We start from the raw sequence: 26,860 nt of genomic DNA on the forward strand, positions 1-26,860 counted from the left end.
TCATGGCCACTGTCTTGATCTCCCATTCTTTGGGCAAAGCTCTCATAACCTTCACAGCAATTTCACGGTTAGTATAAGTTTTTCCTAAAGCAATAAGGTCACAAATGATACTACTAAACCGTTCATCAAATTCAGCCATGGTTTCCCCTGGCTTCATTTTGGCATTGTCATATTTTTGAATGGCCATAGTGAGCTTGTTTTCCTTGGTTTGGTCATTTCCTTCACACAGCTGAGTGAGCTTCTCCCAAATCTCCTTTGCTGTGGAGCATGACTTGATTTTGCTGAACATGTTCTTATCCAGAGTTTTGTATAGGATGTCCCGGGCCACATTGTCAAGATTGGCCTTCTTTTTGTCCTCAGTAGTCCACTCAGCTCTTGGTTTCTCAATCATTTGTCCTGCACCATCGGTTAGAGCTGGGTTGACCTTCATGATTTTGATAGGACCGTCTGTTATGACATATAGCATGTCATCGTCCTGTGCTGCAAGATGTGCCTGCATGCGAATTTTCCAGTCATCATAATCTTCTTTAGAAAACATAGGAATTTTGTTGAAAGAAGTCATGATTTTAAAACTTTAGACCAGCAGTTGAGAAAGGAACCCGCTCTGATACCACTTGTTGGGATCGGTTCAGAGGGTAGAGGGGGGGTGAATACACTCTGAAACTTATTTTCTTTCTTTTCAAAATGATCAAGTGAAGTTTAGTTCACTTAATCTTTTTTCTCAACTTCTAAAACGGTTTGAACAACTTAAATAGTGCGGAAATAGTTCAGAGGTTTTAGTGATGCAAAGGCAAGTTAAAACACGATGTATGAGCAATATGTAAGATAAATATGCAGTAAAGACTGAGGCACGATTTATGGAAGTTCGAAGGCTTAATCCTTCTACGTCTCCCCTTCTTCCACTTAGGAAGGAATTCACTAGAAAACTTTGGTTATTACAACGTCTTGCAATACACCCACTTCAGACTTAGGACTTATCCAATGCCTAATCTGAAACTCCTAGATTTACACAGATAAGATTCTCAGTTCTTATCAGACTGGTGGAAGCTTTCAGAGTAGCTTCAAGTCTCTTCAATTAATGAATACAGTCCGGTTGAGCTTCTCAAACTGCAGAGCGGTCGAGAGGCTTGGAAACCCTAGGATGATCCTTGAAAATCAGATATGTAAACTGTAGGCGAGGGTTTATTTGAGCAGCAGGTGAATGATCTTGTAAGTGTGCTCAAGTATTGCTTCAGTATATCAGATGAGGACTTCTGATAGTATTCAAGTGATTGAGTTGATTGAGATTTTTCGTGTTGCTTGTCTTCTTCTTTTGTCTTGAGCAATCTTCCCTTTATATAGGTCAATCATTAACGTCTTTATTTTGAACGTTCTGATGCTGCATTGAATGCACATTTAATGCTTCATAAATGCATTGATGATTCTGCATGAAGATCGTACTCTTCTTTAAATGCAGACAACTTCCAGGGTCCAAAACTGGTATAAACGGTCGAATGCTTTATCTGTAGCCATTCTGCGTTTTTGCCATTTTAGTGCAACTTGTTGTCTCGATGCAAGAGTCAACAGATCTTCTGATACGCCGGTTCTGCTTTTGATAAAAGATCTTGCAAAGAACGTCTTGTCTCAAGTATTTGTCTTGAGATATCTTGATAAACAGTTGACTTTCTTCCGGTAGAGAGATTTATCCTCTGCTGGTTTGAATAACCAGTCGATAGGCTTGTGACTGCAACCGGTCGAGAGACAAAGGCGGTTGACAAGCTTCCGGTAGACAACTTGAAAGGTTTAGACGGTTGCGGTAGGAGTTGTAGTAAATTCCTGAAGTACAAAAGATTGGTAGCACATTCCTATACAATGAGTTGTTGTTTGTTATCACCAAAATTTCGGATTCAACAATATATATTTAACAATTTTAATTATATAAATGTCATTTACTTGCCAACAATTATATATATATATATATATATATATATATATATATATATAGCAAATAATATAGCATAAAATGATAAAGGAACTTCGTTCCATTGGATTTTCCAATAACAAAACATTGTTTTCGCGCGCACACACATATATTTATGTATAAAATAAAAAATATAACTAGGAAAGTACATGTATGATACACACGATGAACCTAGAATTATATATATGTTTATTAATATCTAATAAATATTAAAGATATCTGATCGACAATAATAATAGACATTATTTTCAAACTAAACAAAAGGATAAACAACCAAAAACTGAAAAATCATAATGTTCATTATAGGTACTATAACAATTGTTTGTTAAGTTTTCAAAATTAAACATAAGAGCCAATGAGGTCTTGGCTTAGTGGTCAAGACTGAGGCCCTTAGACCACGAGGTCTCAAGTTCGATTCTCGCTAATTACGGGTAGATTTTCTAATTTATTTAGGTAGATTTAGGTACTTTCTTAGCTCGAGACAAGCACGTCTCGAGTCCATGTTCAAGTTCCGTCGGTTGTGCGAGCAAATTTCACTCTTTAGTGTTGCCAATATTATGTAATTTCAATATTCGATGCAATTTGTACTAAAAAAAAAAAATTTAAACATAAGAGAAATAAACTCAAAAACTGAAAATGTCAAAAATTTACAATTTTAATCTTGTAAGTTAGCCTATTTAAGCTTTTTGTTATGTGACTTGCAAGGTTCAGCTCTTGCCTAATTTTAATTATATAGTTTAGATAATGTCAAAATTTTCTATTTGAATAAAAAAACACTTTAAAAAATGAAGTAATTAAAATAAATGTAAATAATAATTTCAAAATTATTTATATAAGTACTTGATATAATTTTTAAAAAAGCATATATATTAGAACATGTATAGTTTAAAAATCAAAAAATACATTTCTCTATCCAGGAGAAAACAATAAAAGAAATTAACATAAAAACAAAAAATTTGATCAAAACCCAAACCACCACAATAGATTCAAATAAATTACAGATAATGACAAGTTATCAACTATAATTATCTTATGCGACAAAATTATCTTAGTAATACAAAATAAAAACACAAAAATTATTCAATAAATTTAATATTTAATTACGTTTTCACTAAATTTTAACTCTTTTGGATTTTGGGAACCTTTTTCAGTTTGCTTTTTAGAATTACATATTATGAATAGTTAATTTTATATCGGAATGGATCTTTTGTAAATTAATATTCAATTTTATGTGAGAACTAAAATTTTAATTTTAGTTTTCTATCATTTTTCTGTGTGGTAATTTTAGTTTTTTTTCGACTTAATACTAACATGGAACAAATGTAGTGTCGATGTGACATTGACATGTACAGTGTTTGTCATGCCTCGGGTCCAGGTCCACGCTTGCGTGACTGCACAATGGTCATCTATAGCAACTATTTCGTATTCATCCTCGTTTTTCAAAAATGAATAACTCAAATTGCTACAGAAGTCCATTGGCCTATTTTAGGCTCATTTTAAAGTTTTCATTTTTCTCATGTGGGACAGAGGTCTCACAATCACCTTTTTTTTAGAATACGACGTCTTCGTCGTGACTTTACCTTCGACCCACCAGCACCGAAAATCTAGAGATGACTCCTAAAGGTTCAAGAGGTGGCTCTCATCATGTAGCACTTAATTTGTCCCGTAGGTTCAAGAGGTGGCTCCCACGCACGTAGCACTTTGTCCCACATAACACTTATTTCCCAGGGTTCCTATCGGTGATCGTCTCTCATACCATTCTGTCACGCCCCAGGCCCAAGTCCGCACTTGTGCAACTGCACAATGGGCACCTATAGCAACTATTTTGTATTCGTTCTCGCTTTACGAAAATGATTAACCCAAGTTGCTATAGAATTCTATTGCAACCCATTTTAAAGCTTTCATTTTTTCCATGTGGGATAGGGGTCTCAAAGTGTTACAACAAAAATAACAAAAATTACAAAATGACATAATTATAGGATCAAAAATGCAGTTTTCTCAAACATAATAAGTGCGTGAAATTTATTGTTCAGAGAAAGACTGCGCACATCAATTTTGAAATAAAAATTAATAGAAGACAGTTGAAAATTGATTGATTAAAATTGAAATAGATCTAAAAATTTAAAATTAATATAATTACTCGATGTATATATATAAAGTTAAATAAGCGAAGATACATGAAAATACAAAATAATTTAATAGATCAACAAAAATTCTTTGTAATTAGGGATGAATATATTTTTATGACGAGAGAAAATTATATTTGAAACAATCCATCATTCGAGAATTTTTAAAAAATTAAAGTATTTTATTTTTAAAAACATTTTATCATGGTATATGCTCATGATTTAAAAGTTACATTTAATTTAGGTATATTCTATGAGATCATAAATACACATATGTTAACATAATTCAATAACTGATTTATACTAAAATATTACAAAAGAAGTTTTGTGGAAAAATATTTATTACAAAATTAAGCTAATGTGACTAATTTTTAATAAATGTTGTTGCATTTAAAAGACAATTGACAAGACATTTCGAATTATTCCGTTCTAAGTAGATTATATAAAATTTAGGAGTTTGAATAAAATGTAAGGAAAATAAAATAAATAATATTTTAAAATTTATTTTATATTAATGTTTTGTTAATGAACATTAATTTAGTTAAACATGATATGAAATGAGTTAAATTTCAAATAAATCCGGTAATATTGATATGATTTCATATCCATTCTCGAAATCATTTATGCAAATCATGTTTCTTACTACATAATTAATAAAAATATTAAACAATTTTAAAAGAACAATTAGACATATTTTAATAATAATATTTTAAATAATAGTAATGGTTATTATTAATCTAAATTTGGCTACACTTAGGGTAATACCCAAATCATGCATCCAATGATTCATATTTTTACACATAGGCGTAATTAATGATATATTGTTGACGTAACAAATCATGGAACATTAGATATATCATTGGGGTAATACTCATATGCTAGGTTGAACTCAACCCTAAATTTGATAACAATGATTTAAACATATTTAATTTTAACAATAGTAATAGTAAGACCATAATGAATGCAATAATGAAGCATTAAATTAGCTTGATTAAAATTTGTGAAAATGACTTAATACCCCCTTGACTTTTCACAATTCAAATGAAACAATAATTAAGACAAGGACAATTAAGATTATTAACAAAACGTCAAACGCACATATTTATAAATAGTATAGATATAGATATATAGATAGATATAGATATATAGATAGATATAGATTTTCTACTGTCCCATAAAAAAAAATTTCTTGCCTTCCACGGCTTCCCGCAACCCTAATCCTCTGAAATTTCCAAACTCTCAGGGGTAAAAGAGCTTAGAGAACAAGAGTTCGTTCCATGTATCTTGAATCCCCGGCAAACACCAGTGCACACAATCGGCGTAACTCGCCGGATTCGCTACCTGTTCGGGATTTAAAGGGGTCCACTGTTTCTTGTATATGGATGTATGCGCGTCTTTTCGGTAACTCGAGAGCTGTGTGATATTGAGAAATGTAATGGGAACCTTCGATCTGCTAAAAACTTCAGAAATTACATCCATTATGGACTTTTTGCAATCCGATCCCCAGTATGTTGGATCATCTATCATGCTTGTTTCATTGTAGCAGTTCCCATCTGAAATCCTTCCCCAATCAATACCCCTGCATTTGTGTTTTGGAATTTAACCATTAATTGCATATAGGTTGCTGGAATTAATTTAACTATTTGACTCGTCCAATAATTCATTTTAGGCCAAGAGATGAAAAATAGTTAATTTTTTTTTTTAATCCACCTACTTGGCCGATTTCAGGTTTTAGTAATTTATTAACTTGTTTAACTTTTTCGTCTTCATGTTTTGATTTTCAGCTATTTTGATTCAATTGTTGATGTGGTGCCGCATATCTCAGAATTTTCCGACATCACATTAGCATTTTATGATGTTACGTTAGCATTTTTCTAGTTCCACATTAACTTCTGTTGAAATAGGATTAAAAACTTAAAAAAAATATCAAAGCTACTGCAACCAAATAAAATTTTGAATACTTAGTGGACCAAAATTAAAAATGGAACACGAGTTATCAAACAAAAAAAAAGTTATTTTCCCAAAAACATTTATAAAAGATATAATGTTTTAGGAAAAAGTACAACATTCAAGCTTTAAGGTAGCAAGTTATGCTTTTGATCATGTAATTCATCAAATTTTAGTATGAATCCAAAAACTCGGTCTTTTATTTCAGTTTTAGCAATATTTCACTGATAAAATTGACGCGATACCAGATAGATCAACAATCAGCATCCTACGGCATCACAACATGCATCCATATCAAACACATGAGTATAATAGTGAAAAAGGACAAATATTATGCGCGGAATGTGTAATTATATGTGCTTTTGCAATTAAATAGATTATTTGCCATTATTAGTTTTCACTATCTTACTTATCATGAGAAGGTGACATGCTAGTGAAAAAGACTCTTGTTTTCTTGGCATCCATATGTTCTGTACACCATCCCAACATGCTCTCCATGGCCAAACCATAAGCTTCCTCTGTTGGCAACTCCACGATCTCTTTTTCTTCATCTTCAAAAGAACCTTGTCTTTTTTAAAAAAATGAATAAATTAGTATATACAGAGAAGTTTCTATTATTTTCAAATAATTGAAATTAATTTGATTTTGAAAAAATTAACTTACAGAATCTTGATATATTCAAGGCCTGTTATCCACCACACATAAGTATTGAACACGATTATATCGACTCCTTCCCAATGCTTCCCATGCTTGTTTATTGACCCTTTTCGAACTATTCGATCACTTATTCTGTGTATGGTTGCTTCATCTGAGTTCGATTCCAATAGAAAGGGTGCCCAGTAGAACTCTATCGTCGCGTTGTACTCCTGAATCAACACACAATGAAAAACGAGTCTAACATCTTAGGAACCTAAAATTACTTAATTTTAGTTGATTTGGTGTCCCTTACTCACCATATTTTATTACATTATAATTCAATTCAATTTTTTACGCTATACATTTTCTTTTATAGTAGGTGTATTTTTTAGCTACTCATATGTTAAATAATTATTATAATAGTACAATTAATAATTTTAATTTTCCATCTTCAAAAAAAAAAATTTAGTTTTTTTTTCCCAATAGGTTAAATAAAATCAACTAGTAACTGAAACCTGTTGGTGAACCCAAATTTTATATAAAAATTATATATCTTCAAAATGAAACTAATGTACGTACCTTGGCACTAAAAACTGTGAGTGAACCCAAAGTGTCCATGGATTTACCGTTTTCAGGTATGATTCTGTGAAGCAAACAGACCATGGAAACGAACTGTCCCCGGTTCAGAGAATCGCCCACGAACATCATTCGTTTTCCTCGAAGGGATTCCAGCATCAACGTTGCATTGAACCTGGATGTTGCCATTTATGTAATTTCATATGCAAGCTATAATTAATTAGGAATATTAGCATACTTGTCAACTTTATTAATCAAGAAAGGTAAAACTTTAGTATGAGATTCTTTATAAAATCCGTAAGAAATTTGAAAATTTTATATTTATCGAGCAAGTACGATTGGAAGCGGTCATTTAAGTTAGTCGTCATCACGTGAATATTCATCTAAACATGATAATTATACATATTTTTGTTGTGTATTAATTTCGGGGCAAAGTAATTTAAAATTGTGATCACTAAATTATATTGTTGAATATAAAAACGTGTTTCCTGACCATAAATGGAAGCAATATACATCATAATAGTAGTGATAAATTTGATTGTTAAATGAAATGATTTGCTAGCATTTTAACATTGTAATCATTCCTATTATAAATAGAGTTAATAAATCAAACAATTTAAGTGTTTGGTAATTCAAAAAAATATAAAAAAATGATTTTGGTAGACCACAGAATGATATAATGATGAACAAACCTTGGAATTGAACACCCATGAGGTTGCCATCTCCAATGTTGATAGCCTTTGTCCGGCCGGCCATGTTCTTGACATGTCAACTGTGGTTGTATGTATGGGCACTCCGACTCCTCGTAGATCGGCCTCGACGCGTCTTGCACCCATCTTCCTTGGAACATATCGCAATCTTTTTCACTCTCTCCAATTGCATAAGCCAACCTTTCCCCTAATTTCTTCTCTAACACCAAAAAAAAATGTAATATTGACAAAATTTAATGGATTATATATAACGTTAAATACATTCTGAATCCCAGAATTTTTCATGAATCAAAAGAAAAATAAATGAATTTATGGAGATCACCCGATCATGATTTTTTGTATATTTGATTATGAAAATTGTATAAATTAATTGAAAAAAAAAAAAGTTTAATCCATGTGAAAGCCGACATGGATTTTGCCAAGCCTTCACTATGATACAGGTGATAGAAATGTATGCGTGTAAAATAATTATACTTATCATAGGAATTTACTCGTGGACGATGATGTGTTCTGGTCTCGATGAAAGGATCGATGAGAATTGAATTTGGAACTAAATATATAACGTAGAAAACCTTCACCGCGGAGGATGGTAACGAAAAGGATGAATGCTAAGAGACTAAGCAGATAAGGCGATAGGCGGCTCTTTCGGGGGAGGGTGGCGGAGGAGGAAGGGGAGGCAGATGGTGGTTTCATTTGCTTTGAGTATTACAAGTTTCTAACTAGTAGGAGAAATTTATTCTAGCTTCTTTGTATGAAGTGTTGTATATATACGTGTGTGTGAGCGTGTGTGTTCATTAATGGGTAGATATGAAATGATACGAGTAAAAAAAGTACTAAAAATATTATAGGAACAAAACTTAACAGTTTGAAGATATCAAGAAAATTCATGATCTTGAAAGAGGTATATAAACATCATTTTTAAGTGTTTATGATAATCTATAGGAAGAAAGTTAACATTTGAAGAGATCAGTTATGAATTGCCAAAACAAAAATACTTTCCATTTGTTGTGCCAAAATACAATGACATATTAGTTCGTCTTTCCTTCCAAGAATCGACATTCAATACACATGTAGCATTACCCTTATATATACATAAATTTGTAAACATATATATGTTTTTTTTGTCCCAAAAATTTTTATGCTTTGATTAATTTGGTCCTCTACATGAATTTTTTCGCAATCCACAGCTTCCCGCGACACAGAATCCTCCAACATGGTGCATTATCTCAAGGATAAAAAAGCTTAGCAAACAAGAGCTCATTCCAAGTATCTTGAATCCCGGGCAGGCACCAATGCACACAATCGGCATAACTCACCGGATTCGCGATTTGTTCAGGAGTTAAAGGGCTCCATTGTTTCTTGTATATGGATGTATGCGCGTCTTTGCGGTAACTGGAAAGTTGTGTGATGTTGAGGAATGTGATGGGAACTTTTGATTCGCTGAAAACTTCAGAAATGACATTCATTATGGACTTTCTGCAATCTGATCCCCAATATGTTGGATCATCTATCATGTTTGTTTCGTTGTAGCAGCTCCCATTTGGAAGCCCTCCCCAATCAATACTCCTGCATTTTTCATAATTTTAACAATTAATGTTTGGGTTAGTTGTGATTTCAAGTAAGTAGTACTGGATCAATTCAAGTATAGTATTTTAGATCAAACGTCACGTTTCAAACACTCTCCTAAGTCCTAACTAATTAACAAGGATATTTATTAATTGCTCCCTCACTATCTCAATTCCAATAGTTACACCATGCATCTTGCCATGGATAGGAATGAAAGACGACATATTGCCTCTGATACATATTATAGGGTACAGAGCTTGTCGCATTATTGAAAAAAAATATATAATTTGTGGTAATAATGCTGTTCAGATCCGTTTAATCGTACAACTCAAGCCTTGTTTAATTTCTTGATTTAGGAAAAATTATAAAATGTGTCATGTAAGTTGATCTAATTTTGATTTCGGTCATTTAGTTAATCAAATTTTAGTCTTGGTACGTACAACCTTGCTTTTCTTACAATTTTAGTCCTTCAAATTTTTTTCCGGAATGTTGGCGTAACTCCAGATAGTGCTATCATATCTGACATCAGGTCAGCATTTCAACCGAAAAAAGACTTCAAAATTGCGAAACAAGATTGTATTAAGATTGAAATTTGATTAATTAAATGAACAAATTAAAATAAAAAAAATTTACTTGTTACCTTTTGATTTTCTCTACCAGCCGAGGCGTTATTGTCCCTCGACATAAATTTTGTTGATTCAATTTTTTTATTGGGATATTTTGGAAACCAAGTGTATTTTGAAATGCACTATCAGTTTTTTAAAATAATGGTTGATCGATGTCAAATAACAAAATACCCCATTTTTATTTTAGAAAATAGGTGCTTGTCAAGTTTATAATAATTATAATATTAAGCTTGTAATCAAATAATAATTGCCATGGTATCCTATAATCTACTAGCTTACTTTTGATGTGAAGGTGACATGCTAGTAAAGAATACTCTTGTTTTCTTGGGATCCATATTTTTCCTCACCCATCTCAACATGCTCTTCATTGCCATCCCATAAGCTTCCTCTGTCGACAACTGCACAATATCTTTCTCTTCATCTTCAAAAGAACCTTGCCTATTTTTTCAAATTTTATCAAATTAAATAAATATACATACATACATATATGTGCATATGTGAGTATATATATATATATATATATAGCTGCCCAACCAATGATGACCAAATCGTTCCCGACCACTAAAACCCGGTACCGTGTTTTAGTTATGCGAAAAATAAAAAAAAAAACTAAAACGGACGAGGCGGAGAAATATTGTTGGGCAGCGGAAAAGTCCTTATATATATATATATACAAATAATTTATATTTATAATATTCTTTTAGGACAATAAAATATTTTTATTTAAAAAAGAAACTTACAAAATTTTGAAATCAAGGCCAGTCATCCACCACAGATAAGTATTGAACACAACAATATCGGCTCCTTTCCAGTGTTTTCCATGCTTGTTTATGGAACCTTTTCGAACTATTCTATCACTTATTCTATGTATCACTGCATCGTCTGAGTTTGATTCTAATAAGAAGGGAGCCCAATAGAACTCGATCGTTGCATTATAATCCTGAATACACATTCAAAAGCAAAGTTTAAATGTTACTTCCAAAAAATTATTGAGGACGATATTTTGTCTTATATGTTTACTTCTTTGAGATTTGGGTCTTTTGTGTCGTCAAAGTCAGTCTCGTCTCGCTATCTTTGTTTCTTTAGCAATTTTAATCATTTTTCCGACGCGGCACTGATTATTTTATAGTTTCATGTCAGCATTCCCAATAAAAATAGACTAAAATTGCCAAAAATCAAAAGATAAAAGACTGAAATTAACTTAAATTTGATAACATAAATTAGATGCATACCTTGGCAGTGAAAACCGTTAGGGAACCCGAGGTTTTCATGGATTTAGCATTTTCAGGTATGATTTTGTGAAGCATGCAGACCATGGAAACATACTGCCCCCGATTTAAAGAATCTCCAACGAACATCATCCGTTTTCCTCGAAGAGATTCTAACATTAGGGTCGCATTAAACCTGTATATGCATTTTCAATATTTATTGTTTAAAAAGAGAGAGAAAAAAAAAAAAGCCCTTGAATACTTAAAATTTTAATTTATTCAATTCGGAGAAAAAAAATGTGATTCTGGTATGGTATAAGTTTGTATATTCACGACTTTGGTACTCCAAGACCCAAGTTATCCAAATTTCCGTTCTAGTTCTTTATCTTTGATTTTTTACTGTTCTAGTTCTGTTTCCCAACATGACAATGTTCTACACAGGGGTGGTTCGGTACGGTATACCGCATACTGTACCGAATACCGCATACAGTATCGAAAATTTTAATACCGAAATTTTCGATACCGATACCTTATCGAAAATTTCGGTATACCGTACCGAAATTTAAGGTATACCAAAATTTTCGATATTTTTGGTTTTTTTTTGTACGGTAAAGACGGTATGACGGCATTTCGATATTTTTTGTCAGTCTAGTCCTACACGGTGATACATTTGGCACTCCAAATGAAAAAAACGATTAAAATTATCAAATATCGAAAATATAACAATAAAATTGAAATTCATTGACATTACAAACCAAAATTGAAACAAACAAATGTACCAGACTAAAATTAAATTACAATTATCCATTAAATAAAATGGATCGTCACTCGTATCCGGCTTTGAAAATTGTTCGTGGAGTTAGTTGTTAGAGCTGTTCAACAACTAGTTGGTATCACGGTAGGTGAAGATGTTGACTTTAACATATTTCATTATTCTCTAAAAGAATAAAATTTTGTAGAACACCAACATTATTTTTTATATTATTCTCTGAAAACATATTATTCCATATATCCCCAACACCGAATTTTTATATGCATGCTATTTTTCAGAAAAGTTGTTTAGAAAATTAAAGATAATTATATTAAGGGAAACTGCATTTTTTATCTTATATATTTATTTCATTGCAATTTTGGTCATCTATGTTGTCAAATATCAGTTTTAACTTTTAATCACTTTCAATTTGGCAATTTTAGGAATTACTGACGTGACATTGTATACATCAGCATCATCAGTGTCATGTGTTGCCACATTGACGTCGTGTCAAAAAAGACTAAAATTGAAAAATAAATTAGTAAAGTAGCGGACTAAATATGACATTTCACAAAATAACGGGGACCGAATTCGTAAAGAGGTAAATAATTGGGTAAAAAGCAATTTTCTCTTATATTAAATTTAAATATTTTCAAGAAACAAAGTCAACTTTAAAGCACGTTATGGACCATCTTACTTGGAAGGTGATGCCAATAAACTAGCTAGCATTATAAGATTCTAGCATCGTAATTACGCCCGAATAATATTAAAGCAAGCAATTAATTAATTATTCGCTAGCTAGCTAGCTAGAGTATTGCAGAATATTTTAATGATATTAATTAATATAATTTATATAATACCACTTCATTATCATGTCATATTTAAAAATAAAATATAGAGAACAAAACCTTGGTAGGGAACATCCATAAGGTTGCCATCTCCAATGTTGAAAGCTCATGTCCGGCCGGCCATGTTCTTGGCATGTCAACTGTGGTTGTATGTATGGGCACTCCGACTCCTCGTAGACCGGCCTCGACTCGTCTCGCACCCATCTTCCTCGGAATATATCGCAATCTTTTTCGCTCTCTCCAATGGCGAAAGCCAATTTTTCTCCTAATTTCTTCTCTAGCACCAAGAAATTAAAGTTGTCACAAATTTAATATTTAACTAAATATACACGGAGCTTGGAATCTCGTACGAGAGGGAGAACTAATGTTTTTTTTTTAATTTATTAGAGAAAATCAATTTATACATGAAAAGAAATATTAGAATGGAAGATGCATGAGCAATGAGATGTTACATTATATATATGAACATATATATATATATATATATATATATATATATATATATATATACATACTTGTGAACGATTGTATGGTTTGTTCGAGGTGCAATGGTTGATCAAAATCGAATCGGGAGCTCAATATACACCCGAAATCTTCGCCGTAGAGGATGGTGATGAAGACGATGAAAGCTAACAGAGCAAAGAGATGGGGCGAGAGGCGGGCTTTGCGGAGGAAGGCCGACGACGAGGAGGAGGAGGAGGAGGAGGAGGGGCCGGAGGAAGATGGCGGCGGCTTCATTTGTTTGAAGATGTGGTGATTTGTTTAGTATGGCTGAATGAATACATGTATCCAATAGTTAGGATCGGAGAAATTTATTATAATTCTTGTGAATATGGTGTATGTTCTATAATTGGTGGATGTGAAGTGAAACCTAAGAAATAGTAAAATATATTTATAGTGTGTTAAAATACTCTAATTAGTTTATATTTTAGGGGAGAGTGGTTAGATGGTTTTGTATAATTCCGGGACAAATTATCTGGCAAATCATGACTTTAGCTTTCTTATTAAATGATGTTTTGTTCAAAAAGAAAAATAAAAATTGTGTTCATTTCTAATTATTTTGAAAGCGTCAGTTGTATTTTATAAATTATCAAAATATTATATAATATTTCAAAGGAAATCTTGTAACTTATATATTTTTCAATTTTGGTCATATTATCAGTTAATTCATTGTCTTAATCCATTAACTTACACTTGTCATAATCCAGTCATTTCTTGTGACACGTTATCATTTTTCAGTTGTAAATACGTACTTCATTGAAAATGATTTAAATCGAAAAAAATACAAATTAATGGACTAAGAAGTGACTGTAAATTAATTACCGATAAATTAATTAAAAACACTTTAGTTTATTTGAGTATTGTGCATGTGACATATGGTGGAAAATCAATTTTGCTTGACTTCTAAGTTAAGGGTTGTCAAGAGAGATGGTGAATCATTTTTCTTCACTTTATTGTTTTGGTACAGTTTCAATAATTATAAGTGGCTTTTTATAAAGTGGAGATGGAGAATAATGAAAGAGTGATTTGGTGTGGCGTTTAGGTAATTAGGTGTGGAGAATATATATATATATATATATATATATATATATATTTTTTCTTTCAGCTGTCTATCTACCATGTCAACCAATGATGTGGCATTATTCTATTGAACCTACAATTTATCACATCTTTATCACATCCAATAGAATAGTGTCATATCATATATGAGTTTCTTTCAGCTGCCCATCTACCATGTCCACTACCTTGCGCCCACCAATGATGTGTGATAAAGATGTGATAAATTGTAGGTTCAATAAAATAGTGTCACATCATTGGTGGGCATGGTAGTGGGCATGATAGGTGGGCACTTGAAATAAACTCATATATAGATATATATAGTTCTTTTATGGTGCCCAACACTATATGCCCACTTCATGTCCACCATGTACAATAGATGAGTTGATCGGTACAATAGATGAATTGACTTGTACATGGTGGGCATGAAGTGGGCATATAGTATTGGGCACCATAAAAAAACTCTGGATATATATATATATATAGTTTTGTTATGCTGCCCACCAACTATGCTCAACTATGTGTCCACCATGTACAAGTCAATTCATCTATTGTACGGGTCAACTCATGACTTGTACATGGTGGGCACGGAGGTGAGCATGGCAGCATAACAATACTATAAATATATATATATATATATATATATATATATATATATATATATATATATATATATATATTCTATATTGTAATGCATGATGGTGCTAGTATATATAATTGAGGTTGTGTTGGCATTTCAACTTCCATTATGCATATATGGTACGTACCTGATTACCAAAAGTTTCATCTAATTTTTAATTATATCCCATTATTCTTCCTTTATTTTCAACATCTAAAAACATTGGCCATTAATATTTTTTTCTTAAAAATCTATTTTTTGCAATTTTTTTATCAGAGAGAATACGTTATATATATAAAATATATATGGATGGATGCCCTTCAATTAATTTGATCGTATAATAATTTTTTATTTCTAGAAATAAACATATTTAAAAAAAATTTGATCAAACTAATGATAAGCAGATGTTGGGTGCATGGTGAATGAGACGGTCGTGCACCTCCACAAGTAATGCATCGCATGAATCACATTATTTTTTATTTTTTTTTTGGTTGAGAGATCAGAATTTTGTTACTTAATTTAGTTTTTAATATGATAATTCGTCTCAAAACTTGAAATCGAAGTATTATATGAGCTATAAATCTTAAACACACCAAAATGGTTTTAAAAATAATTATAAATTTCAAAATCATGAATGGGACCAAGACGCCAAGACCCAGATCGAAAAGTTTACGGCAGATGAGTTTATAGTGAATCAAGAATCTCGAAGTTGACTTTAGCTCGATCTGTGATCTTCTACTTGTGCTTTGTGCTTGATAAAGCATGAAAAAATTTTCGTATAAACTATAAGGGTAATTTTTGATATCATGTCAGCAATTCATGATTTACATCAATAATTTTTTTAATGACATACCACTACTCGGATGAAAATATGACTAGCCAAAAAAAAATAAATTGTATAGTGTATCAAAACAAAATTTTGAATGCTTATGAACCAAAACCTAAAATGAGATAAGTTAGTGAACAAAAAATGTTATTTTTCATTTTTTATGATACCAATACTAGAAAATATTATATATTTCTACGATATTCTTTTAGCACTCTAATTTCACCAAAAAAAATGTTTATTATTTCCACTTTATTCTATCATCCGTCATGCTAACTCTAGGGGTAAAGTAGTTGGTGATAAACGAGTACTGAAGGTAATGAGAAAAAGAATTATATTCCTTCTTTGATGTATATTACTTTATACACTGGATTTACAAAAACAGAAAAGGAAAACTAATCCTATAATTGGATGGTGAATATTGCACAATAAATAAAGAATAAATTTGATTGTTATCCTTGCAACTACGTACATACATGGATCTTCGAGATATCAGGAAGAGGATTGTGGCTTGACATGAGGTGTTGACTTATCATGCCCCGCAAGATTGGCTGGCCATTCAGGACACCGATCTTGGTGCGATGAGATTGGAAATGAAGACGGTGTAATGGCTTTGTGAGTGAATCAGCAAGTTGATCTGAGGTATGCACATGAGAAATATGTAAACGACATGTAGCAACTTGATCTCGAATAAAGTGGAAGTCAATTGCTATGTGTTTCATACGGGAGTGAAATATTGGGTTGGCACAAACATAAGTGGCACTCACATTGTCACAATAGATAGTTGGAGTATGAGAACTAGGCACTTTGAGCTCCTGAATAAGGTTCATGATCCAGTTAATTTCAGCTGATGTAGAGGCAATTGCTCTATATTCTGCTTCTGTGGAAGAGCGAGCTATTGTCTTCTGCTTTTTGGAACTCCATGAAATCGGGTTGGCACCAAGAAAAATAACATAGGCAGAAGTTGAAGTGCGATCATTAGGGTCACCTGCCCAATCAGCATCAGCGAATGCATGGAGAGTACAAGGGGATTGTTTGCGAAGCATCATACCATAATCCAGTGTGCCAACGAGATAGCGGAGTACGTAGTCGTTTGGCAGCGGACCAATGAAGCGTAGATAGGCAATGCATGAACTGAGAAAGTTTGTTGATGGCAAAGGAAACATCACGACAAGTTAGTGACAGATATTGTATGGATTCAAGAGCTTGTCAGTATAAGGTTTCATCAGCTGGCGGAGAACCATCATGTAACTTGAGAACTTCAGTAGAGGCAAGAGGCGTGGATACAGCCTTGGCATCCGCCATGTTGAGTCGATTTAGGAGATCAGTAATATATTTCCTTTGAGTGAGAAACAATCCATGAGCAGTGTAATGAGTCTCAACTCCAAGAAAGTAGGAAATTGGACCAAGATCCTTCAAGGAAAAGCGTTGAGCAAGTGCAGAGATGAAAGTAGTCACATAAGCAGCGGAACATCCAGTGATGATGATATCATCGACATACACCAATAAATAGATAACCGAGGATGGAGAGTGAAGTATAAAGAGTGAAGTCGGAATGCGAGTTGGCGAAGCCTTTAGATAGCAGAAATGTGCGAAGTTCATGATACCAGGCGCGGGGTGCCTGTCACAGTCCATAAATAGCTTTCCGTAATTTACATACGTGTTGAGGAAGGTCTCTATTTTCGAAACCACGAGGCTGGTCCATGAATACTTCATCAGTTAAAGATCCCTGCAAAAATGCGTTATTGAAATCGAGTTGGCGAAGGGGCCAACCATTGGTTACAGCAAGTGAAAGTAATAAACGAACAGTTGTGGGCTTAACAACAAGGCTATAAGTTTCAGAAAAATCAACCTCGGGCCGCTGATGAAAACCTTTAGCTACTAAACGAGCTTTATAATAAGCTATTGACTCATCAGGATTCCTTTTAATTTTATAGACCCACTTACAACCAATGACATTTTTTGTGGAATGTCGAGGAACAAGGGACCAAGTATGATTGGAGAGAAGAGCATTGTATTCATCACTCATGGCTTGACACCACTCATGATGTTTATCAGCTTGTTTAAAGGTGGATGGTTCAATATCTGGAGAGTTGGTGGTGGTGTATAGGTTAAGAATTCATTGGGGTTTGGTAATGTTACTTTGTAACCTGGTATTGTACGGATGAGTTTTATTTATATTAGGAGAATGAGATGACAAAGGAGATGAAAGATTTACCTGTGAGGAGCTGGAGGCATCCTGAGTTCGAGGCCTGGAGGAAGAAGGCGTTGGAGTTGAAGTATGCGTGTTCGAATATATAGGAGTGGTAGTGGAAGACTCACTATGTAAACGAGATGGAGGGCTGAGAGATGAAGATGTGTTGTTGTGAGGAGGAGGAGATATAAGTGGCAGATTGGGGCAGTGTGGTGGACTCAAGGAATGTGGTGAAGAGTTAGGAGTGATATCATGGATTATGGGAGTAATAGATGAAGGTGGATTGACAGCAATTGACTTGGTAACCAAGTGTCAATAGATGAACATTTTGAGGTTGGCTCGGGTGTATGGATTTTGTTTTGTTAGGGGAAAGCATTTTCGATAAAGATGACATGTCTAGAAGTAAAAATTTTATTTATGATGGGATCAAGACACATATATGCATGATGAGATATTGAGTAAGCAACGAACACACACGGCTGAGATCGTGGTTTGAATTTGTTGGAGGTGTATGGTCTACTACTCCCAATACTTGTGTGATCAGCAAATGACCACGCATCTATTTCATGTGAGACTTATATGAACCGTAAATAGGAATATTACCTCTTTGTAGGATCGAAAAAGACCTAAATTACATTAATGTAACAAGCATTAATAGAAAATTGAATGATAATGATTATGTTGTTGAATTTTTATAAACTCAATAAATGATGATGAAAATTGTTCGTAGAGGAAGAAACTATTTACTCCCTCCATTATATAGTTCTATTTTTTCACACAGATTAAGAAAAATCATTCGGAAAATAAATTTTATACAAACTTTCTATGTTATCCTTATTTAATGTATTTAAAAATGATTGCACAATTTTCAAGGTGTAGTTAATAGGAGTATAAAAGTAAAGGGGTGTAAAAAAATATTACTAAATATGATATATAACTATATAATTTGAGACAAACAAAAAAGAAAATGTGGACTATATAATTGGGACTGAGGTTTTTTTATTTAGTCTTATAATCATCAAGTTAGTCAAACAATATATTGTTTCACTGTTAAAAAATCTAAAGAATAATAATTTGTTATGGAACCTTGAGTAAAATTGGTTTGTTATTGGACCATTTATGGATTTATAAGGATATATGAAGTTATTAGGATTGAATATTATATGAAAATGACATAGGGTAGGGGTTGAAAGTTTCAGATTATTTTTAAAAAAAATTTGCCAAGTTATTTGTATGATCATGAACTCACGTAGAGATGCAATAGCTCTAGTTCTTGAATTGTTTTAAAAAATTAACCACAAAATTAGAATTAGAATAGTTACAATTTGATGTAGCCAAGATATTATATTAACGCTGAGTGTATATGTTAAATTCATGTGCGATAATCTAAGTCTGTGGACATGTGGTCGATGCTCCAACGAATCCAAAATCTTGTTTTCGAGGGTTATTATTTGTGTTATGAACAAACATTAGATACATTAGAGAAATTAAGAGATATCCGACGATCGAGCCAGCGATGACGTTATGAAAATTATCTGCAAAAACAAAAGAACATGTGAATGAGAAAATCATAACACATACCCTGCAAATGAGATTTTTTTTTATAGGAAGATTATGGTTATTATTGAAAACAAACAATTACAAAGTACAATCTTCCAACCAAAAAGGTAAAATCCCATCGTCCCACACAAACGAGATAGGGATAAAAGAAGCAAATCGAGCTAGAGCATGAGCATTTGTATTCAAAGAACGGCTAATGTGACGCAATTCCCCTGTTTCTGTGTCATTCGTGAGCATTTTTATTTGATTAACTCTAGCCCCTATGTAGGTAAAATCCTCCTCGCTCTTCATGACTGCTTGCACAGAGATTAAGGAGTCAGAAACAATCCTGCACCGTCGTATTCCTCTAGCATGAATGAATTTGATTCCTTCATGAATCACAATAAGTTCTCCTTCGACCACTGATGAAGGTGCTGCTATACTCATCCCAAATGCTTGTAAGATTCTTCCATCAAAGTCTTTTAGAACTCCTCCAATACCAAAGTGCTGTTTCTTGACATTTACACATGCATCTACCTCCATTTGTAATATTCCTTTATTCGGAGCATTCTCTCCTTCTGATCCCAATGAAAATGTTGGGTTGTTCACTTTGTCTATTTTAATTCCTGCCTTTTGGAACTCCTCAAGTAACTTTTCACACCAATCTAAATTTTGGTTAGTGCTTTCATATTCTTTCTCATGTGCTACAGTAATTCTACTTTTCCATAAGCCCCACGTAAAAGTAGCTAGTCTCTCAAATTGAGGTATATCCAATTGTGTTTTTAACCAATTACAACAATCCAAAGTGTCCACATCCCGCAACCCTAATATGGTATTCCACAAATCCGTCTGTTTCCAAACTTTACGCATTACTGGACACAAGAATAATGCATGTACAGAACTATCACAGTAAAATCCACAAAAAATGCAGCTGGGTGGAATTGGGATATGATGATCTTTCAAGTTAGCCGAAGTGGGAATGATATCATGTGACAGTCGCCACCAAAGAATTTTGACTTTCGGAGGAATATTTAGATTCCAAATGAACTTCCACCAAGCTTCAAGTTTGTATGACGATTGATGCATCGGAGGTAAATAGAGATCACATGCACTATGATAACCATTTCTAACTGAATATTTTCCCTTGCTATCATTTTTCCAGAAACGAATATCAATCTCATCAGAAGATAATAGTGGAATTTTTAAGATCTGATCAACAACATTCTGATCGAAATGCTGCACAATAAAAGGTTCATTCCATTTCCCGTCAACCAACAGAGAACTTACTCTTTGATCCTCCAAGCCATATGCAATAGGTTTGATAGTTCCTTGACATCCCAAAATCCATTTGTCCTTCACTACTCTGGTGGTTTCTCCATTGCCTATTCTCCAGTAAATCCCTTTATCCAGAAGTTCTCGACCCCAAATTAGTGAACGTCATACAAAAGAAGGATTATTTCCCAATGGCGCTTGCATAATATCCATATGTTTGAAGTATCGAGCCTTAAGCACTCGAGCTAGCAGAGAGTTCGGGTTGCATATTATTCTCCAAATTTGCTTAGCTAAAAGTGCTTGATTAAAAGGGACCAGCCTCCGAAATCCCATACCACCCTTTTGTTTTGATAAGCATAAATATTTCCAACGCTTCCAATGCATTTGTTTCTTTCCATTGTCCATGTCCCACCAAAAATTTGCACATTCCCTCTCAATTTCCTCACAAATCGAAATCGGCATCTTAAAGCAAGACATTGCATAAGTAGGAATAGCTTGAAGTGCTGATTTAATGAGTACTTGTTTTCCTCCTACCGAAATCAACTTTTGTCCCCACCCTCTAATTCGCTTCAACACCTTCTCTTTAATATATGAAAATTGCATGTTTTTATATACATATAGGATCATGGTTTTGGGCCTCGTATGGGCCTATTTTAAATTAAATAAGTATATGTTGGGCCAGATAAATCAAATTCGCCTATAAATTATTACAGTCATATGTAAATCTTGAAACTATCAGAACTAATTCGTTAGCTAGTTTACAAGTTTGATAAAAATATGCTAATTTGAATGCTTGTGCTAAAGTGAAGGAGTAAAGTAAATTGTGAGAAAAAGTCCAAAGTTTGTAAAGGGTTACAAAAGAAGTTCACAAAATAATCGACCCAAAAACCCGCAGTAGTGGATTGTAATACAAAATCAAATGGATTTTGGAGTTTTACCCTCGTTACTAGACCAACAGATCCTTGATACCACGAGTTCTATATGATTGATAATGGTTACTATTGGCACAAATCATTCAGGGTAAAAAAAAAAACTATTTTGAAAAAATATTTAATATATTTTAATTTAAGAACGGTTTAATTTAAAATCTGAAAGTTTGGGAATGCATTAGCGCAACTAGAGGATGTTGGCTGGTCATGCGCTTTGCGCAGGTTAAAAATTAGGTAATTAATTAATTAATATTTTGTCCACCAATTAAGGATTGGATACACGGTTTTTGCAAGAAGTTTTTGAGCTTTTTTTTTTTTTTTTTTTTTGGTTTATGATATGTATGAATAGGGATGTCAATGGGGCGGGTTTGGCCAAACCCAAGACCCGCCCCATTAACAAAATATGGACTCATTACCCGCCCCACCCCATTTAAATATGCTTTGGATCCACCCCACCCCATATCTAAAATGGGGCGGGTTGAACCCGTTAGACCCATGAGACCCACAAATTTATTAAAATTAAAAACAAATCTGGCTGTATGAGGTAGTTGAAAGGAAAAATAAAACCTTAAAAATTAAAATTTTGAGTATTATATGCAAAATAAAACATTAAATTACTTATCAATTAAAATTGAATATGAAACTTGTATCATAGCAATGGATGTAGGTGGTGGTCGGAGATTATGAAGCACCGGAAGAAAGAAAAATGTCGAAGGGTAGGTAGACAATGACCAGCTGTAGTCTGGGTTTAATTAAAAACATGAAGAATTTAAGAATAATTTTATAGGAATTAAATTAAAATATAAAAGTAAGAGAGATGATAACGGCTAGAAAGAATATAATTGAGCAATAAAAACCTATAATTTTTTATATGTATGTATTATATGGGGCGGGTCTGGACGGGTCTTATAAAACTCATTACCCGTCCCATACCCTCTCGGGTCTGAAAAAATGGACCCAAGACCCGTCCCAAGACCCATTTAGTGGACCCAAATCCTCCCCACATGGGGCGGGTCTATTGCGGGTCCGGGTACAACCCGAACTCATTGACATCCCTATATATGAATAAATTGTAAATTGTAAACTAATAAAAAATTAAGATTTGTTTTTTTTTTACATAACTCATGCCAAATCTACCAAAAATAGTTATTATTTAACAACCTATTTTCTTTTTTTTTAGTACAAATTGCATCGAATATCGAAATTACATCATATTGCAACACTAAAGAATGAAATTTGCCCGCACAACCGACGGGACTTGAGTATGGACTCGAAACGTGCTTGTCTCGAGCTAAGAAAATATCTAAATCTACCTAAATAAATTAAGAAATCTACCCGCAGTTAGCGGCAATCGATCTGATACCTCGTGGTCTCAGGGCCTCAGTCTTGACCACTAGGCCAAGACCTCATTGGCAGTTAACTACCATATTCTTAATTACGTACTAGCAATATTATTATGTGCGTGTGTTTCGTGCATATATAATTTCTTTTTTATGTATAATATTATCTAGTGAACGGATTTGGATTTCCATGTTATATTTATTCTTTTCTATTTTTATTGTTCTTAGTTTCATGGGGTTCTCGAATTTTTTTTTTTTTTTTTTGAATGGAAACTCATATCAATTAATTAAAAATTAATGTCTGCTGATACAAGATAAACCAACCAATAGGAAACTCTCCATTGACCCAACAAAAGGGATCAGGGACAGAAAATACAAAATGAGCTAAAATATGAACTACAATATTAGCTGAGCGACGACCATGATTTAGGTTAATAAAGAATTGATCCTCAAACTCATCTTTGATACCTTTAATTTAAAAAAATTGCAACAAAAATGTAATATCTATATCATATAAGGGCAATTTTGCCAAAAAAAACAAAAAGACGGTGTCCTCTTTTATCTGATGGAAAGATTATTTATATATAGTATAAATATATGTATATCAATTTAGTATAGTGTGGAATTTTATTTTTACATAATATATTATGTTGGTATAAATTTTCTTCATCAAATTTTTCTTTTGTTTTTTTCTCGTAAAAATACAGTATATGCATATATCATATGTTTTAAACTTTTTTAATATTAAAAATTAATGTGGTGTATCATTTCGTAGATGAAATAAGTATTTTAGAAAATTTTAGGGAAAAAATCAAAATATTTAATTGAGATGGTTATTTATATAAGGGTATTTTATTGAGAACCACATATAAATAAATTATAAAACACATCAAAAGACTAATGTGATTATTATGTCTTGTTCTTCCTAATTAGTAGAGCTGTCAAAACGGGTCGGGCGAACTCGCAACCCACCAAAACCTGTCAGTTGGCGGGATGGATCGGCCCACCATTTAGGCGGGTTGGGGAATTATCAATCCAACCTGCCTATTTGATGGTGAGGGACGGGTCAACCCGCTAGTTTTTAGTTATATTTGGTGGGTTGGGACGAGTTGACCCACAACCCACCACTTGACGAAGCGGGTGGGACTGGACGACCCACTATTTAGGCAGGTTAGAAATTTATCAACCCAACCCACCTATATAGCGGGACGGAAAGGATCAATCTAACGGACCCAACCCACTTTAACAGCTCTACTAATTAGTAATATTTAAGTGACCGATAGTCCGGTACACATAGATTGCATGCGTAAAACATATCATTTATGAAAATTATATGTTGTATGTGTGTAACATAATTTGCATAAATTATAATTCTTCATAATTAAGAAACTTTAACCAATCTCCTTAAAAGTAAAATTCTATGATAATAAATATGTCATTTTGAATGTATATTCGTATCCATATAAAAAAATCTTGGAACAATAATTTTCTTATGATGATATCGGTTAAAGAAGTAAATTATGATTATATGAATAAATCTAGTTCGATGTTATTTGTGTATCAGTAACTTAATTTTTTCTCCTAAAGGTAATGACCAGTGGCGGCCGCTACCCCTTGATTTTTTTAATATAAAATTATTAAAAGACCCATACATTTATAAATTATTATAATTTATGAACACAAATTAAAAACTAAACACGGAAATGGGACTAAACACGGAAATACAAGAGAATGACAAAAAAATTTAAGTTAGCTTCATTAATATTTAATGTGTGCAAAGTGACTTAAAAATTTGTGGCTTTTATTCTTAAAAAAAGTGAAACTCAAGCACCAATTTTTTAAACCTAAACACAAATAGGTTTTTAATCTTTTTAAACATAAAAACAAATTCTTGAAGCAAGAAGAGATCTAACATACTCATTACCTTACAAGCTTGTGAGTTTGGATTTGATTCTACCAGTCGCAACAACTGCAATTAAGAAAAAAATTTTTGTTGTGAAGATTATTATGAATATTATAAATTATATTGTTGGGTTTTGAAACATAAGAAATCTTGATTTTGATGATAACAAAACTTGTTATTGTGTTTCTAACATATTTGCTCTAATGTGGAGTTGTCAACTCAAGATGGAAGTCAACTCGAAATTAGCCAAACTGATTTTCTGGCGAGCTCTAGTGTTTTGATGATATCTCACATATCAATTATGCAAATAATTAGCCGCCAAAGCGAATGCATAGAAAACTCAATTTGGAACATATTGTATCTCATGTTAGTTGAGAAAAAACGGATGTTATCTTAGTCAAAATGACGTCGCAATACCAAAATGGATTGAATCATTTTAGCAGAAAATACACCATCAATTTACCTCGAGCAGCTCTAGTATTTTGGTCATATCTTGCAGCTCGATAATCCGAATGGAACGATTCACCCTGCGTTGAAAAGATAAGACGTTATCTACAAATCATATTCACAATTCAAAGACTGGATCGGATCCTTAGGAGCTGATAAACGGCGTTGAATTTACTGGTTTGGAACTGAAATTCTACAGAGCAAAATTTCTGGAATAGTCTGGTATATCAAGCATAACTCTCTCATATGAAATACAAATCGAGTGATTCTTAATTTTTTGGAAAGCTAAGAGAAAGGGCTACAATGTTGATGTTTATCACTTTGCCCAGATATCAACGAATCAAGAGATATAGCACTGAATTGATCATATGCACTCAACTGATTTTGTGCTCAACCGAAGTTTGAGAAGCTCTGGTATTTTGATCATAACTTTTGCATATGAACTTTGAATTGATTGATTCTGGTAGCGTTGGAAAGCTAAGATCAAGGAATACAACTTTTGTATTCATCACGTTGCCTAGATATCAATGGATCATGTCAAACTGCATCCAGTTTAGCAACTCAGTTCTGCTTGCTAAACTGCTACCTAAACTAAAGTTGGCCAAGATCAGTTTACCTACCTAAACTGAAGATCGCTCAACTGCTACAGTACCAGTTTCGCACCAAATTTAATTTTCCAAGATCAGTTTAGTGGAAATCAGTTTAGCACTCGAGAAAAAGTACAGAAACAGTACAAGAATAATTTAACGGCTCTATTTCTGTGTCTAACAGCTATATCATTCTTGGAACCTATAAATACTACATCTTGGAGTTCAAACACACTTCTTGGAAGAGAGATTCAAGGCAGAGGGCATCGAAATCAGATTCATCAAGCTAATTGAGAGCAAAGCCCGAGGTGTAAAGAACAAGAAGAAAGATGAGCGTTCACTGCCATGTTCTTCACACCAAACCAAGTTTATAGAACACTCTTCCTTGTTCGAAATTTTTGTATATCAGTTGAAGAGAACCCAACTCAATCACATATTCGAGAGATGTATTCATAGATTAGTTGAGTGAGAGTCTTAACACAAAGACTTTAAAGGTTGTGTTTTTAGTTTTGGCAAAAAGACGTTAAACATTATGAGGATTCTGAGATTGCGGCTTACAATCAATTGAGTGGCTAGGAGTTCTTGTTTAGGCAGTGGGTAAATCCTAAACCGGATTGAATTTGTACAAATGAGTTGTATAAATTTAAGTCTTCTAGTGATATCCTTCCGAGGTGGAAGAAGGGGTGACATATG

At 33.2% G+C, this 26,860-nt stretch overlaps 3 protein-coding genes across 4 annotated transcripts; all 3 read right to left on the reverse strand.

Moving 5' to 3' along the window:
- Positions 1-5,325: 5,325 nt before the first annotated feature.
- LOC140867224 (protein trichome birefringence-like 33) lies at positions 5,326-8,648 on the reverse strand. 2 transcript variants are annotated; one of them, XM_073272301.1, is made up of 6 exons: positions 8,464-8,648; positions 7,938-8,144; positions 7,249-7,420; positions 6,697-6,899; positions 6,443-6,601; positions 5,326-5,665 (listed from the first exon to the last, which is right to left on the reverse strand). In XM_073272301.1, the coding sequence occupies exons 1-6, from the start codon at positions 8,646-8,648 to the stop codon at positions 5,326-5,328; spliced, it is 1,266 nt and encodes a 421-aa protein (XP_073128402.1). The 2 variants fall into 2 exon arrangements, with proteins under 2 accessions (XP_073128402.1, XP_073128401.1); XM_073272300.1 differs by having other exon boundaries at positions 7,938-8,154; positions 8,447-8,648.
- A 300-nt stretch (positions 8,649-8,948) lies between these two features.
- Positions 8,949-13,786, reverse strand: LOC140865788 (protein trichome birefringence-like 33). The gene is made up of 6 exons (XM_073270560.1): positions 13,470-13,786; positions 13,015-13,231; positions 11,380-11,551; positions 10,888-11,087; positions 10,427-10,585; positions 8,949-9,521 (listed from the first exon to the last, which is right to left on the reverse strand). The coding sequence occupies exons 1-6, from the start codon at positions 13,690-13,692 to the stop codon at positions 9,182-9,184; spliced, it is 1,311 nt and encodes a 436-aa protein (XP_073126661.1). The 5' UTR covers positions 13,693-13,786; the 3' UTR covers positions 8,949-9,181.
- Positions 13,787-19,788: 6,002 nt separating this feature from the next.
- On the reverse strand, positions 19,789-21,423 carry LOC140860704 (uncharacterized). Its single transcript, XM_073263711.1, has 2 exons — positions 21,297-21,423; positions 19,789-21,089 (listed from the first exon to the last, which is right to left on the reverse strand). Exons 1-2 carry the CDS (start codon positions 21,421-21,423, stop codon positions 19,789-19,791), a joined length of 1,428 nt encoding a protein of 475 aa, XP_073119812.1.
- Positions 21,424-26,860: the final 5,437 nt, after the last annotated feature.

The sequence above is a fragment of the Henckelia pumila genome, chromosome 4 (genome assembly GCF_033568475.1).
Source record: "Henckelia pumila isolate YLH828 chromosome 4, ASM3356847v2, whole genome shotgun sequence".
Classification (NCBI taxonomy): Eukaryota; Viridiplantae; Streptophyta; class Magnoliopsida; order Lamiales; family Gesneriaceae; genus Henckelia; species Henckelia pumila.

Excerpts from the sequence above, each read along its gene's own strand:
- LOC140867224 (XM_073272300.1), bottom strand. The coding sequence starts at position 8,648 with ATGAAACCACCATCTGCCTCCCCTTCCTCCTCCGCCACCCTCCCCCGA. Across the intron at positions 8,155-8,446 it reads GAACACATCATCGTCCACGA|AGAAGAAATTAGGGGAAAGG; the intron begins GTAAATTCCTAT and ends TTTTGGTGTTAG. Across the intron at positions 6,602-6,696 it reads CTTGAATATATCAAGATTCT|ACAAGGTTCTTTTGAAGATG; the intron begins GTAAGTTAATTT and ends TTTTTAAAAAAG.
- LOC140860704 (XM_073263711.1), bottom strand. The coding sequence starts at position 21,423 with ATGCCGATTTCGATTTGTGAGGAAATTGAGAGGGAATGTGCAAATTTT. Across the intron at positions 21,090-21,296 it reads CTTATCAAAACAAAAGGGTG|GGATTTACTGGAGAATAGGC; the intron begins GTATGGGATTTC and ends TTCTGGATAAAG.
- LOC140865788 (XM_073270560.1), bottom strand. The coding sequence starts at position 13,692 with ATGAAGCCGCCGCCATCTTCCTCCGGCCCCTCCTCCTCCTCCTCCTCC. Across the intron at positions 13,232-13,469 it reads AACCATACAATCGTTCACAA|AGAAGAAATTAGGAGAAAAA; the intron begins GTATGTATATAT and ends TCTTGGTGCTAG. Across the intron at positions 10,586-10,887 it reads GGCCTTGATTTCAAAATTTT|GCAAGGTTCTTTTGAAGATG; the intron begins GTAAGTTTCTTT and ends TTGAAAAAATAG.